Source organism: Pangasianodon hypophthalmus, chromosome 7 (assembly GCF_027358585.1).
Source record: "Pangasianodon hypophthalmus isolate fPanHyp1 chromosome 7, fPanHyp1.pri, whole genome shotgun sequence".
Lineage (NCBI taxonomy): Eukaryota > Metazoa > Chordata > Actinopteri > Siluriformes > Pangasiidae > Pangasianodon > Pangasianodon hypophthalmus.
In genome coordinates, this window is record NC_069716.1 from 16,783,812 (window position 1) to 16,799,258 (window position 15,447).

General features: G+C 39.2%; 1 protein-coding gene across 1 annotated transcript; it reads right to left on the reverse strand.

Moving 5' to 3' along the window:
• Positions 1-683: 683 nt before the first annotated feature.
• Positions 684-15,032, reverse strand: slc9a6a (solute carrier family 9 member A6a). Its single transcript, XM_026917805.3, has 16 exons — positions 14,344-15,032; positions 13,376-13,575; positions 12,586-12,663; positions 12,327-12,403; positions 12,112-12,224; positions 11,580-11,685; positions 7,831-7,972; positions 7,295-7,400; positions 7,106-7,194; positions 6,783-6,896; positions 6,245-6,356; positions 5,694-5,847; positions 5,428-5,458; positions 5,247-5,329; positions 4,820-4,925; positions 684-3,950 (listed from the first exon to the last, which is right to left on the reverse strand). Exons 1-16 carry the CDS (start codon positions 14,621-14,623, stop codon positions 3,687-3,689), a joined length of 2,055 nt encoding a protein of 684 aa, XP_026773606.1. The 5' UTR covers positions 14,624-15,032; the 3' UTR covers positions 684-3,686.
• Positions 15,033-15,447: the final 415 nt, after the last annotated feature.

Consider the following 15,447-nt stretch of genomic DNA (forward strand, 5'->3'; position numbering starts at 1 on the left):
TATTTTATTTGATTTTTATGGAACACTTTTTATCCTTATTTAATTGCCAATAGTGGGAAATTCCACATGTTCAAAAACGTATGACTGGCAGTGTAAGTTCAACAAAATCCAGCAAAAAATTGGGAAAACAATATTACGATTCTGTAAAATGTGTATATCCCAGTGAAGACGCATTCTTGTGGATCTTTCGGACCATATAAGGAGCACATTACCTGATCTCTTGCTGTGGACTAGCTATACCCAGCTGGGTTGAGTCAGCTTCTCTGTGTTGGAGAGCACCATTTTCCAGCTGTGGAGTGAATCTCCTTCACAGACACAAAGGAGTCTACACATCAGTGAACATCAGTGCATGATAAAACACTGCTCATTACAAAAAGTTTCCAATACATCTGCTTTAGGAAATGCGCCAAATCACGCTGAAAAATGAGTCTCTCATTACTGTGAGCAACTATGCTCTTGAGGCTTGTGATTTTGTCCTAAATGATTTAATGAGGGTTAGTTTAGTGAGGAATACTGCCAAGACATTTACAGAACAGCTTTCAGTTTATACTGGGGCTCATTCTATGTTAGATTAGCTAAAAATGAGTCTGCTGATGTCATGGCTGAATCATCCAGGCAGCACTTTCTGCTAGTCACACTGAACTATGAGCGGTTCAGACCAAAGCCAATAATAAGGAAGCCGATTTAGTTGAAAGCACAGGCTTCTATTTATTGATCATTGCACGCACATGAACAGATGATCATATTTACACATATGTAAACAGTCAGTACCTGCAACATGTAATAACAGAGGCTGCACATGATGTGACTAGAGCTCAGCTACATATCAGTAAAAACACAACATAGGCAAATCTGCATGTCGATCTGTTTCTTTCTGTTACAAGTCAAACGCATAGCACAAGCTATCACCCATATAAAAAAAGCGTTTTAGTGGCCATGGACACTGAAGCTGATTGTAAGTTATCCTGGACAAGCAGCAGAAGAACAGCAGAGCTGGACACAGACTTACACACTTTAATAAGCAGAACCCGAACCCTCATTGCTCAAGAAACTCGAGCTCAAAACTGTGGAGCAGAAATGAGGGGGAATAAATGCACTTTTCTTAGGGAAATATCGTGCCATTTCTATGAACGGAAAGGACAACAGTACCCAAGTGGCTTTTTGTGAATCCAGTCTTTAGGAAAGTTGCAGCACATTTCAGGAAAAACAAAGAAAAATTTAATCTTGCTCATCTTAAGTCTTTATAATTCTGAGCTCAAAATTTTTTCTCACGGATCAGAAGAGTACAAGTAGAGACACTGGTTGCAATTTTGTGAATATTCTTGCTCATATATGTGTGGCTAGTATTGGCATTACTAGATGGCTGCTCTTCAAGAAAACAGACTGAGAGATGCTTGTCTACTAAACTCCTCCTTCACATGACAAATAAGCAAAATGATCTCAGTCTAACAGCAGGTCAATTCTTCTATTCGTCACTTTCATGTGAAAATCACCCACCATTAGACAATTAAATAAATAGAAGAGCTATTTCAAGACATAACAAAAAAGTCAACAAGGCAAGAAAACAAAGTGCAAAAACTGCAACCATATTGAATTCCTTCATCTTGTGACCATTCAAATATAATGGCCCTGTTTCTGTGGGCCATGTTATCTAGAGGCAGGCCTACAGGAATGCTACATTGCCCTCTGGGAAAATGTCCTGCACAGCAGGAGATAACGCTATGCTGAAAGCCTTGTTCACTCTTCTTTTAGATGGCCCTCACTCATTCTCTGTTTCTGCATCTACTCCTCTCTTGCCTTGTCCATCAGGGGCCTTCATCCACAGCAACAGTGTAACACAGACAGTGTTTTATTTTACTGCTTCATTCAGGAGACCCATTGCATTATGGGTGCCAGCACCGTCCATTCAAAGCAATAGTCACCCTTCTACAAAGTCAGCTTGTTTTATGAGCGTGCACACACACGCGCACACGCACACACACCTGAATTTTAAGAGACAAGAATGCAACACAAAAATCTCTTGATGGGTTGTTCGCACCTTTTTAACTGATTTTATATCCTTTTTAATAGACATTGTATTAAAAATCAGTCACGCTTTAATTTATCCCATAGTTCACTATATATTCATATACATACATATAATTACATACAACTGTAACACACGTACAGTTGTGCTCACACCCATCAGCGCCATTGTTCATCTCGTCACTGCACCACACCCTAACATTACACTCAAACAGGAAATGGTCGATTTCCCCAAGACATTTTTTCCACCAAAAGTACAAATATTAAAAAACAGTTAATACCTGTTCATTCAGCCCTTTAATAGCATGCTTAAAATCATTCAGCCATCCTCCCTCTATACTCAGAAAAAAAAAAAAGTGTAAGTTTAATTTGTGCTGCACTGACATTACACACCAACTTGGACGATGGTTTTTCAATTCGCTATAAAAATCCAAAATGCCACAAAAAAGGGGGAGAACACATGGCAATGCATATAGCAATGCTATCCAAATCTCCACACATCACACATCATGCAAAGGTTAGTACATTAAAAGGCCTATGAAGAAATCAAAACACATTGCTGTGAACTGTTGTTCTTTGTATCCTTGCAGGTCTGCACTAGCCAAGGTAAAAATCCTCTTTTTTTTTTTTTTTTAAAAAAAAAAAAAAAAAAAAGGATTTTCTATAGTTTGGTTTATATTAGTAATACATATGATGGATAGTTTTAGTTGTACACTGTTAAACATGACACTAAGTCATTTCAGTGATTTAGAGCTGCATGGTAAAATTAATAAGGATGTTTTGTGACTTTTTATAAAATGCAAACAAATGAGACAAAAACGGCCTCAGATTTTGTACCGTGACTCTAACTAAAAGAACATCTTACTGTAACTAACATGAACATGTATAACAAGGTGCAGGTCCACCAGAAGTCACAGTCAAAGGTCAGTATGTGAGTTCTGGGCCCTCTGATTGCACAGACATCCCTCCATAGCCACTCAAAACTACAATAAGTCCCTCTTGTTGCCAATTTGAAGCCTACATCACATAGATGAGTTCAGTATTAAGATACAAGGCCTCCCTCTAGTGGATGGCAGTGTTGTTTTGCTCCAAGGATAAGTAAAAATTACATTCAACAGGCACTTGATTGCAACCACATAAACACTGAGCCATCAGGTTACCACACCTCTTTTCTGATCCTCAGATACAGAAGGCGGTTTGAAAGTCTAACACTCTTAGCAGTTTTACCACTGCCCAAGCTTGAATCCCCTTTGAACCAGGCCTCACACACCAACAGGAAAGCAAGAATTAGCATGCACAGCTATTTTACACCTCACATTTGCAGACAAGAAAGCATTGCTCTATCACTTCTCACGCTAACCTCCCAGACAGACAGTGCAACAATGCCTGAAGATGCCATACTGTTTAACACCCAATCTGTGAAAAAAAAAAAAAAAATGCAGAAAATGGATGGCAAGAACTGACCAGCTTTCACAAGTCATGTTTGGAGGAGCAGAAAGAAAATGACAAATGAGGTAGAGACATCAAACCAGCCACTTCAGAGAGAGGACAGTGGTAGTGGTAGAGAGAGAGAAAGAGAGAGAGATCGTTCCAGACTGTGGTGGTGATGGAGAGAGGGACAGAAAAGCCTTTGATTTCCTTCAGGATTTTTTCCATGCAGCTCAAATCTCCCGGTGGCGGAGAGGCGGCTCTGAATCGTCCATGGGCAGCACAAGACGCGTGCCCCGGATCACCAGCTCATGGTCACCAAAGGTCAACTCTCGGTCCAGAGCATCATCAGAGTGGACGCCCGCTGCACCAGCCGGAATGCTGATCGTGCGTGTGCCCGTCGCATCTGTGCTAACCGTGATGTCGCCATAGGTCAGGCTGATGTCACCGTCGTTCAGGATAAGGTCTGAGTCATCGTCCTTCAGCTGGCCCTCATTCTGCATGGAGAAGATGAAGCAATCAGTGAAGTATGTAAGAGCGCAGTTTTTGGAACTGACAAGCATTTTCTTAAGAGAACTTAACTCTAATCAAAACATGAGGTGCAGTGATTTAAACAGACAATCCTACTTTGGAACGAACAACAAAAGTACTGTGCAAGACATTGTTCCTTTAAAGGTAATGTTCACCAATCAATCAGAAGTTTTCATGTGTTTCTAGCGATGGCTCAGGGAGTCTGTGTAGATGGGAAGCCACTCCATCACAGAGCACCATATACAAACCAAGGGCCAATTCACCTGCTGGCATGTTTTTGGGAGTTGGAAGGAAACCAGAGGCAAAAAAAAAAAAAAACACGCAGACACAGGGAGAACATGCACAGAAACTCTACGCAGAGCTTATAGAGCTCAGAATTGAACCCGGGACCCAGGAGCTGTCAGGCAGCCATGCTACCCGCTGCACCACCCTGCCACCCTGAAGATGTAACCTGTGTATCTAAATTTCCTAATTTGCTCACATTTTTTGTCCGCCAGTGTTGATACACACATGAAGAATTTCTGTTCTCTCTTCATTACCTTTAAGGATTTTTTTTTCATTCCAGTGATAATACTTGCTATGCAGTCTGTCAGGCTGTGCTATCTGGGGTAATAGCTGTGTATCATCTGCGTAGTTACACTGTTCTCCTGGCAAGTGGTGGATTTTAGCTGATACTAGCTTTGTCTGTTCTACTTGCATTGTAAGTTTGTTGTTGAAACTCTGGAAAAGTAATGAACATAGCTGCCACAAAAATGTTGAGGAAAATGCGAAAAATGCTAAAGTTTTCCTTCCAGAAGGAGGTCACTGAGTATATTCTGTTGTGCATGAGGCTGACCTCGCACGCCTGTGGGCTGGTGAGGCATCGGGCCAGAGGGCCGCAGCAGGCTGGAAGAGTAGCTGTGAGTGGCGGCCCGCTGTGAGTCAGAATGGGCTTAAGATAGCTGCAGGAGAGCAAGGTCAAGGAACACTGTGTATAACAAACTGCAAATTAATGACACTAAAGGATATCAGGGCTTAGGAAATTATAATATCTTAGGACCAATAGCTTTTAGCTTTTGTATTATATTAAACTCAACAATTAGACAATTTATTGTGTACAAAACTAATATATAGAGCAAGGTGTAAAACCATGACGGAGATACTGCCAAAGATTAATCTGTGGTTAATTATACAGTGAGATTAAAATCTTTCTTTATTTCTGTTCAAAATTTTTTTCCCCTAATTCAATACTGTCTGCCTTAGAGTCGTGTCACAAAGGATACTTGTGGTCAAAGTTGTACCAAATCCTAAATAACCAGGCACTCTCCTGTTTGGTGCTCCTCCTCTCTAATCCCTCAGGGCCAATCTGGAGAAATGCATCCACAGAGAGCCTTAGGGTTAACATGGACATCATAGTGCATTTAAAACCGTATATGTCTTCAGCATACCTAAAAATGCACTTACCGAATTGTCCTGGTCTGAGTCCACTCCAACACTGTTACAACAAATACAGAATGAACAAACAGTTCTAGATATAGTTTTTAAGTAACTGCAGTGGTTAGATGGGTTTGACTCTGACAAGAGTAGTATACATAAGCATTGCATTACCTCTACCCTAAATCTAGCTCTAGAATTAGTAGATAAGCAGAGCCACAAAAACACAATTAAATCTTTAAATATGCTGATTAGATACAGTTTAGAAGATAGGAATCTAAATTTGCAGGACTGACCGGATGCGCTGGAAAGATAACATTTGAGTAGTGCCTCCTCCACATATCCACACAGTGAAAAAGACCACCAGCAGTGTGGTGGAGAACATCATCTGTCGTGCATATGTGGCTGTGTCTCTGATAGACAGGGCAAAAGTCATGGCCCCTCGGAGACCTGGGGAAGAGAGTGAAATGGAGACATAATCTGATTCATTTGTTATAATGTAACAATAGAGTGATATTCCTTGCTCAGATTTGAAAAAGATTTGAATAATTTCTATCACTTTCATGCTTGTAAACACTCCCAAGCACAAACAGCCTCTTAGTTATTCACTGATTGTATACTTTTTAGAGTCAGTGAATAGAAGATATTTTCTAGTAGATAACGACCTGATGAATCTTTTTCCATTGCAATTGCCATTGTACACTTTTCCAAGGCAATGGAAAAGTGTAAAATTATTTTTCTCAAAGGCCTGAAAGCTCATGTGAACCATTAATTCAAAACAGATTTTATTACTGTTATATTTTTTTAAAAAATCAAATACAATTTCAGTCTAACTCAATCAACAAACCTGCAAACATCATCATGTGCTGAAAGTTGGAGCTTATCTTGTTCCTGCGGCCCAAGTTGAGCAGGAAGGAGAGCGGGTAAATATTGGCTGCACGGCCCAAAAAAATGGCCAACTGGAATAGATAATCATTAAGGAACCAAAAAACCCTAAGCACAGGCTATTTGCCCTTCCTGTTTTAATAAAGGAAGTCAAACACACACACACACACACAGACACACACACACACACACATAACAATGCCTCTAATGACAATTCACTCAGAAGATGGTCACTAGCCACTTCCTCTTTGGAATGAGCCAAAATGAAGTCAACCTCACATTTAGACTGGAGCACCACTAATCTATGTCTATTAAAGCCTGTTTTGTGCGATTTCAGAAAACAACTTGATGCTGACTTAGGTACACACTTTAGTTCATCATTTTCATGGTTGCACAAACATGCACTACCCACACCCTCTTTTGTATTCAATGAATTGGTGATTTAAAAAAAAACAAAAAAAAAAAACAAAAACCTCCATCTCAACACCATTTCAGGATACAAATGCTCCCACGATGAATATGGGGTTGAAGACATGGTTCTGGAAGGTGAACAGGGTCAGGCCCATGTAGGAAAAGATGAAGTTCTCAGCGAGGAAATTCAGCAGTTCAAATAACTAAAAATGAGCACCGTGAAGCACAAAATTTATATCTTTGCTTATATTTGATAAAAATCACAATGAGAAATGCAACAAATGAGCACAAACTCAGTATAAGTTCTCAAAATGTTTTATATAAGAAAGCAGCAATATTGTTAGTAGCAATATAACGAAATAAAAATTGTATGACTTCAACGCTAGACATTTAAATTAGTGACAGGTCTTACTTGCTTGGTCCGGTCCTGTGATTCAGGGGAAAGGTTGTTATAGGTGTAATGAGCTTGTGTAATTCCACAGAAAAGAACTGCTACCACACCTAAGCATACCACAAACAATATATAACCACATTACAATCCAAAAAAATATAGACTGAGACATTCAGAATTACTGTCAGAATTAGAATTAGATCAGGTCACCTGTAAAGCCACAAGCCTCAGCCAACAGGAATGTGCTCCAAGACATGAGGAAGAAGAGGGCTGTTTCTAGCAGCTGAAAATCCCGCAACTTGGTAAATTTGGTGACGTGAAAAAGAGTCAAGGAGCCTTACTCCCTGGTACTATACATTATGCATTGTGTGCTGAAATGCATTCATGGAAAGTGCCTAACCATTTATCATAGCTGACAATGTTATCATGATAATATGATAATTACCTGTAACTATTCTTGCTGGACACCATTTTTAAAACCAAGAGGAAGCAGGATAATATAGCCAGCTACGTAGAAAGTAGTGCTATTTGATGCCTAGCAGGTTGTGTTACATCAGCTGGCTAAATTTAATCATGGACACTTTCACGGCAACGTCCAGCAAACCACAAATTGACCGCTAAATTGTTGGCAATTGAAAGATCATGCATGTTCTTATAACTATTGATGAGTAGACTCTGTAAAATCCATAGACCTTTACAGAAGGTCTTTATAGAATGTCGCAAAATCTGAAGCCTATAAAGGATATTAAGGCAGTCATTACACCGGTAGCCACTCCAAGAGCAAAGGAACCACTGAAGACTCCCAGAAAGATACCGAACGACTTTAGCATGGCCATGGCTTCAAATGTATGACTATTGTCTCCCTCGGGCTGATATGCAACAATGGACCTAAACAGAGAAACAAATGAAGATGAGGACTCAAACCCTGACACTTGCAATGGTCTCTGAAGTCATAAAGAGAAAAGGAATATTCAAGTACACAATAATGTTGGTAAGTAAACAGAATTCAACACAAACAGTGGTAATGTTGTGTTGTCTCTATGAAAAGCACAAAGATCAGTGAAAATGAAGAAGGGGAGACACAACACACCATGCCCTACCTACCTAGTACACTAAACCACATTCCCTATTATCATAAACCAGGACATTTGTTTGCGGTGATGCAAAACTACAAGCTCAACACCTACCAGCCAAATCAATGTTCAGGTTGTTGTTCTATTTCACACAGAAAAACAAAATACAGCGAGAATTATAGTAAATGCTGTAAATACAGTCTGGAGTCTGAGGGTGATACCAAATGTTGTAAACTCTTACACTGACTCTTTTATGTGCTGTTGGTTATTCAATACTTTCATTAATTCACTTGATTTTTAAAAAGACAAATAAGACGAAAGTAAAAAAAATTAAATAATCCATTTAAGCAATTTAGCAGACCTGCTTTTTTCTTCTTCTTATCTAAGTGGAAATCCGGTAGAGATGTTTCCCCATATTTCAGGGACCTAAAGCTCTAAGCAATACAAATAAAAGTGTGAGCTGGGCAGATAGAGGGGTAGCTAGACTAATTAACTGTTCTACATGATGGCAGCCGGGGTCAAACCCTAAAACAACATACCTTTCATCCAGCCAGCAAATCCCCACAGTCCAGCCTCAATATCCAATTAATTGTAAGAAACAGGATGTGAGACTGAATGTAAAGACCCTACACTGAACCTGGTCACAGACTCATGCTAAAATGAGCTAATAATATACTATATATATAATAATATATACTATATATAATAATAATAATACTCTATTCCTTCTTTAACCAACTTGATTTCTCTGGTTTGGGTGTCAACGATGTAATGAAAATGGAATATTTTGAATAAGTTTATGAACAGTAAGTATGAGTATATGGAATGTAAAATGAAATTACACCATATTGTGCAAAATGTATAACTTTTAGTTTGGTACAAAAAATGGGATCTAGTCTGAGGTTTGACTGTGGGTCATTCGCTGTGCATACTCTGGATTACACCAGGCAATGCACACGCAAGAAAACAAACTAACTGCAGAGTCAAAGCTACTTGTGCAGCACACCCATTGAGGGGCGTTCTTTGCTTGTGGTTACCGCCCTCTACGCACTGAGCCACACCTCCAGGGCAGTGCCGGCCCACCCCACTGTGTCTCCGGTAATAAAGGAAAATTCTGAGTTGAGAACACGAGTCCAGCAGGAGAAAAAACACAAGTGTTAGGAACATTCCACACTGAGTAATGTTTTTGATTAGTAATATGTAACAGACACAATAAGTAAGTAAAATGAAAAATGAAACATGCTCGGCATATGAGAATTGCAAGCAGAAGTGAATGCTGAGAATGATTTATTTAGCCAGTCTACAGTGGGATCTATTTTTTTTTTTTTTTTTTTGGTGTTTATAACAGCCTGAGTGGGAATTGCACAGATTTAATTTGAACACATTTGGCTAATATGAAACAAAGAATGTATGAGTACAGATAATGGAAGCACATTTCAAATAAGTAAAAATGTAACAAGCAACGGCAGGTCGTCACCATTGATTCTTGTTTCAACACAGCCTGAAACAAAATTAAGTTGAGAGGATATCACATTTCACTTATGCTAGATGGAAGTAAAAAAAAAAAAAAAAAAAAAAGCAACCCTGTAATAGGTAGTTGAGAGTCAACAACATGCAATCATCCAGCATACAGGCTACTAGCTAGTTTTAATATCTTTACCCAGGGTTGCCAGGTTTGAGCAAAGTTTCCAAATAACTTTATCTCAAAAACCACACAAAAGACCTGAAACTAACCCCTGGAAAATCATGGCACTGCAAAAGAAAGACATGTTTTGACATGTTTTTCCACTGTATGCAATTTATTTATTAGAATTAATTCCAATTATTTGCTATAAAACAAGAGCGTGGCAGTCATTGAGTGTGTTCAAACTATCCCCACCTGGCAACCCCAGTAAATACTCTGTGCAATAATGACTATGATATTTAAGTGAGGGAGTGTGCTGGTTGCCCCATGATTTTGCAACTAGAAAGGTGAGCAAATTTGAAATTTTTGGTTGCTTAAAAGAGGTAATTAATATTTCAACATACTTTAAAATGTATGGAGTTGTGCATGATGATGATTAATATATTGTTGACTGGCTGATATATATGGTAAGGATCTGCTCCGCCTGCCCCTATGGACAAGCCGTAACCAGTACGTGTTCCAGTCTCTCCATGGCTGTTGAATTTGTCTGGCAATGTTTCAATTACATAATTTTGTTGTGACCTCGTGTAAATATTAAATGGTTAGCTTGGGCTGGTTCCCAGCGTTATCTGTAGGTTAAAGCCTATGTCTATAAATCTCAACCCTTTTAAATGACATGCTCAAGACTGTGTTGTGTTGCACACTTAAACAAGGTGGAAATTCAATCTTTTCCCCTTTGATGCATAAACAGTCCATAACAAAACTAATCTAATTTGGCCTGACTGCTATAATTTAGTTTGTTTTCTTTATTGCCGCTTCTCCAGACTTTTATTAATTTGCCTAAGAGTGCATTTAAAAAGTTAATACAGCTGTATGTGCTTGTATTATATTAACAGAGAGACATCTACCTCACGCTCGTTTCTTAGACAATGTTTCTGCGGACTGTTTATTGTGTAATGCAAATAAGGTCTAATCTTTTGTTTGGCCCACACTGAGTTTATAGAGCTAGTGGTTTTAGCAAATGTGGATTGTTTTTCAGCCCACACTGTTCAGCTATTAAATTTGTGTGTTATTACAAACCTGACAACACCCAAATCGCAATATAACTGGCATAAAGAGAAATCATTCCAACTCATAGTTTGCCGTTTCTTTCTCAGCCGTTTCGAACGTCCCCTTAAAGCATGCAAAACATTTCAATGGAAACATGACTAAAACTCTGTGCAGCTGTGTATATACAGACAGGAGACAAATTAAAGGAAAAGTGTCTTATTAACATTTCAGGCCACTAGAAGCCACCAGAACAGTTTCATTGTGCCTTTTCATATATTATACAAGTCTCTGGAACTGTACTGTAGGGATGAAACTATACACTATCCTTCCAAAAGATATTCTTTCAACTGGTGTTTTGATGATGGTAGTGGACAATGCTAATACGCTGGTCCAAAATCTCATATAGGTGTTCAACTGGGTTGAGTGTGAAGGCCATAGCATATGATTTACATCAATTTTATACTCAGTAAAATAAACAAACTCAGTAAAGCCCTTGTGGCCTGTCAACATGGGCATCACCATCATCATCATCATCATCATCATCATGGAAGAGACTATGCATGTCAAGATGGAAATTCTTCATCATAGCGTAAAGGTGATCAGTCAGAATAACTTCCTCTAAGGGCACAAGTGCACCCAAACAATACCAGCAAAATTCCCCCCACATCATAACAGCAACACTGTGTTTTCATCTTTAGTTTGTCAACTGTAACTGTATATATGAATTCTTGTAGGACGGAGGACTTACGAGGAAAGCACCACAGCAACAGCATCATTTAATACGCTCTCTCCAAACAACAGAGCATAGAGGTCGACATCCACCTGTAACTCGTTGAAGATGGCCAGGACGGTCACTAGAATGCAAGGTTCACAGAATACAAAACACAAGCTTTAGTCTTTATTTTGAGATTTATAACTATACCAATTCAATTCACCTTGTGTGTTTAAAGTAAGGGTGGAACTTGTATGAACAAATCATAATATGATAAATGTATGACCACATTTTATAGTTCTCGGTATGGCACAGAATTTTTTTTTATAAAACCAACACAAAAACTGGATATTAAAATATAGTATATAACATACAACATGGAAATGCCTTATCTACACTGATGTAGCATAACATTACAAGATATTATATGTATGACATTATATCATACGATCATATTAAGTAAAATTAGGTTAACAACTCCTCCTTTTATTGATTTATTTCTATAAAACACCTCCAAGCGCCGTGATCCAAATTGGAATTTGACAGTTGTAAAGCTTGTAAGACACACCTGGATCAGTGGCGGATACGATGGCACCAAAAAACAGGCAGTCAGTGAAGAAGAAGTCTCCTCCCAACTGGCCAGTATGCTTCATAAGCATCACGCATCCATACATCAATAAGCTGCAAAGGCAATACCATCATTTTCAACTTGTGTTCTTGACTTCAGACACCAAAAAGAGCCACTGCAGAAAAGATACTGAAATATTCATGTAGCACACTGACCCAATGATGAAGCAGGACACCACCGTTCCAACAAAGGCATAGGCCAAAATGGAGCCCATGTTCCTGAAAAAATGTCTCTGAAATGCAAAGACAGAGAATAACAATGACTTTTTATTTACACTTACCAACATTAATGAGAAATGGTAAGTATGTTGTTAGTCCTGGCTTTAAATAACTGCATTTTACATTGAAGCATTAAAAATCTCTCTTAAAAATTTATCTAAGCTTTGCCATGCAATATAAAAAGAAGACGTCATACCCGCTTTAAGCTGTATCCCGCATGAAATATGATTGGCGGCAGAAGAATGTTGAAAAATACCTCTGGGTCAAAGGTCACCTGAAATAGAATGAGTTATGATGCCATGATAAACCTTTACTGTGATTATTTTATTATAAAAACATTACCTCAACATTGTCATGTGCCATAAGTGAAGATTGAGGTCATGCTCAACAGTGGCAGTTTTTTGTTTTTTTTTTTAAACAACAGTTTAGTCACATGATATTCTACGGTACAGGAAAGGCTTACTATTGAATTATTTGTTTAAACCCCTATTAAACAAGTTTAATTTATCCGAATAATTCTCTTTGTAATAAATGGTTCTTGTTTTCTCATTTCCTCTATTAGGGAGTACTATCTCAACACTAAAATAACCTCGCTACATTGTGGTGGCTTCTGTACAATGTACAGCAACTGGATTCCTAAAAGTATGGCTTCTAATAGCATTTCTATGATCATCAATTCTCATTTTCAAATATGATGTGTAGTGCAAATAACAATACTGAAAGGATGGTTAAAAGTTTTATATCTGCAAGTGAAGTCACACTAGGCACAAGACCCACACTTATAATATAATACCCATCTGGAATATTCGCTAAATATATATACCAGTTTTTCAGTAACAAATTCGTAGCCATGAATGCATCTGAAGGAAGTAAATATACACATGTCTGATGAGGTTGTGAAACAGACAGGAGAATTTTAAGGAACAAAACTGCACTGAGGTCCTGAGCAAACTTTAATCAGACTGGGTGCCAGTCCCTGTTTTTACCTTACGAAGCATCTCATTGTCCTGAACATCCTTGACTTCGCTGGCGCTGATCTCGCCCTTCAGTGTGTACTCGTAGAACTTGCCGCTTACGTTGACCAGTAACGTGGCTGGACTGGCATTGACATGGCAACTCAGCGTAACATTGTTGATGTCACGAGGCACGTGGATCCCGTAACGCAGCACAACCCCAACCAGCAATCCTAGTGAAAGACAACAAGTGGGCTAATATATCTGAATTACAAGAGGTGACAGATGATAGTGTCTTAAATCAGACAAGGAATGAGCACTAGAAACTGAGGCACCTCTCCTATTACTGAATAGAACAAGGCCTGCTTTATAAGTAGTTTTAAACTCCTTTCCTTGTTTTTATTCTTATTTTATGCTTAAAAACTGTTCAAATGATTATAGTGATGACATAGAGCTAGGAAGCTCTGCTGTAGTCCAGTGTAAAGCCTGCACAGAATCCTAATCAGCATGTAAACTGTGTTATTGCTGTCATGAGTAGGCAAGAGACTTCTTGCAATAATTAGCTACAGGTTAGCTACTGATTCTCCAAAATGTTCTCCAGCAGCTATAAAGCTCCAGTTATACCGCTGACCTTGTGTTGTCATAGCAAAAGGGCAGAAAATGATTAACTAAACCTGCCTTGGGCTGCAGTACCATAAGCGAAAAATATTCACAAAGCTATTGCCTGAAAAGAGACAGCTAGCTAACTAGCGTTTAACATGTTATGGCCTTGTGATTTCAGTCGTGTTGAGCGCTTTGGTTAAAGGATAACCAGCTTGTAAAAAGCTGTCATAATAATGACTACATAAACACATGGCCTAAGCTATTCTGTAGCATATTACTTTACCCGACTGCCTTTTAGCTGTAACAAGTTTAGCTTAGCGAGGCTATCTGGTCTAGCTAGCGCCAAATTTAATCTAGACATTGCAGATGGCGACCAGTGACATGTTGCTTGTTCTCACCGTAAATCATTGCCAGCCCTGTCTCGTGTAGAAACCTGAATCGACGGTGTTTGAAGAGCCATATAGTCAGGATGGTGAGGGTGAGGAGTAAGATGAAAATGAGCAGGTCGGCACTGTCCTGTCGGTGGCTTTCCTCAGCCTGTTTCTCAGTCACGATGTTCTCCATCGAACTGTCTTCTGCTCTGCAAAAGCACAGACAAGCTGACAGGCTAGCCAAAAAGCACAAAGGCAGTCTTCCCCAAGCTCCCTCTGTAGCGTGGTATTTCCGTTGAGAGCCCATGTTGACATTTCTTTTCGGTTAAAACATCACAGGTTTGATGACTGGTCAGAAAATAATAAGCAGGAGGCGGAATTCGGTTTGTGTGGATTGTTCCTGATTCCAGGCGTGACCCCGCCCCCTTCTCGGTGACGTCACACGACGGGGAAAGCCGTTAGTATTCGTTCCCGCGCTGCTGCGCTACCGATGCGCATTTAGCTTCGTTTAACTCCTGGGTTTGGGGTAGGAAGTGATCCTGACCCCTTCTGCTCTCCAGACCTGCCTGATCCAGCCTGATGCCCTACTTCTGGTTGGAGTTCTCATCACTGGAAACTGAGGATAGACCCATATGTACAGCCTAAAGATACATGAGATTACTGAGGATGGTGCCACTTAGAAACCATGAAGATGGCTTTGGACAGCAACTGATATAAACAGTTTTTCTGTCATGGCTTAGGACTACAGTATCCATGATAGCCTTAGTACTGCAATTTGCCTCGAATAATTTTGCACTCAGGTCTCCATCAGTGAACAGCTGATAACTTCAACAAAATAGACTTCATGTGAAAACTGTAATGAGTTTCCTGGTTACACAATTGCACTATTTGACCATGTAGTTCACAGTTATAAAAGGGAATTATTTATAATTGCTCTATCCATTGTCACACAGATGAGGATGGGTTCCCTTCTGAGTCTGGTTCCTCTAAAGGTCTCTTCCTCTTGTCATCTCAGGGAGTTTTTCCTTGCCACCATCACCTCTGGCTTGCTCATTAGGTATAAATTTTTACATTTTAAATGTATATCCAGAATTTATTTATTTCTGTAAAGCTGCTTTGTGACAATGTCCA

What these genes read in the sequence shown, in the direction of transcription:
- slc9a6a (XM_026917805.3), bottom strand. Translation starts at nt 14,623, where the DNA reads ATGGGCTCTCAACGGAAATACCACGCTACAGAGGGAGCTTGGGGAAGA. An exon ending in CGGGATACAGCTTAAAGCGG is followed by an intron (nt 12,404 to 12,585) that starts GTATGACGTCTT and finishes TTTGCATTTCAG; the next exon opens with AGACATTTTTTCAGGAACAT. An exon ending in GTGTCCTGCTTCATCATTGG is followed by an intron (nt 12,225 to 12,326) that starts GTCAGTGTGCTA and finishes TTGCCTTTGCAG; the next exon opens with CTTATTGATGTATGGATGCG.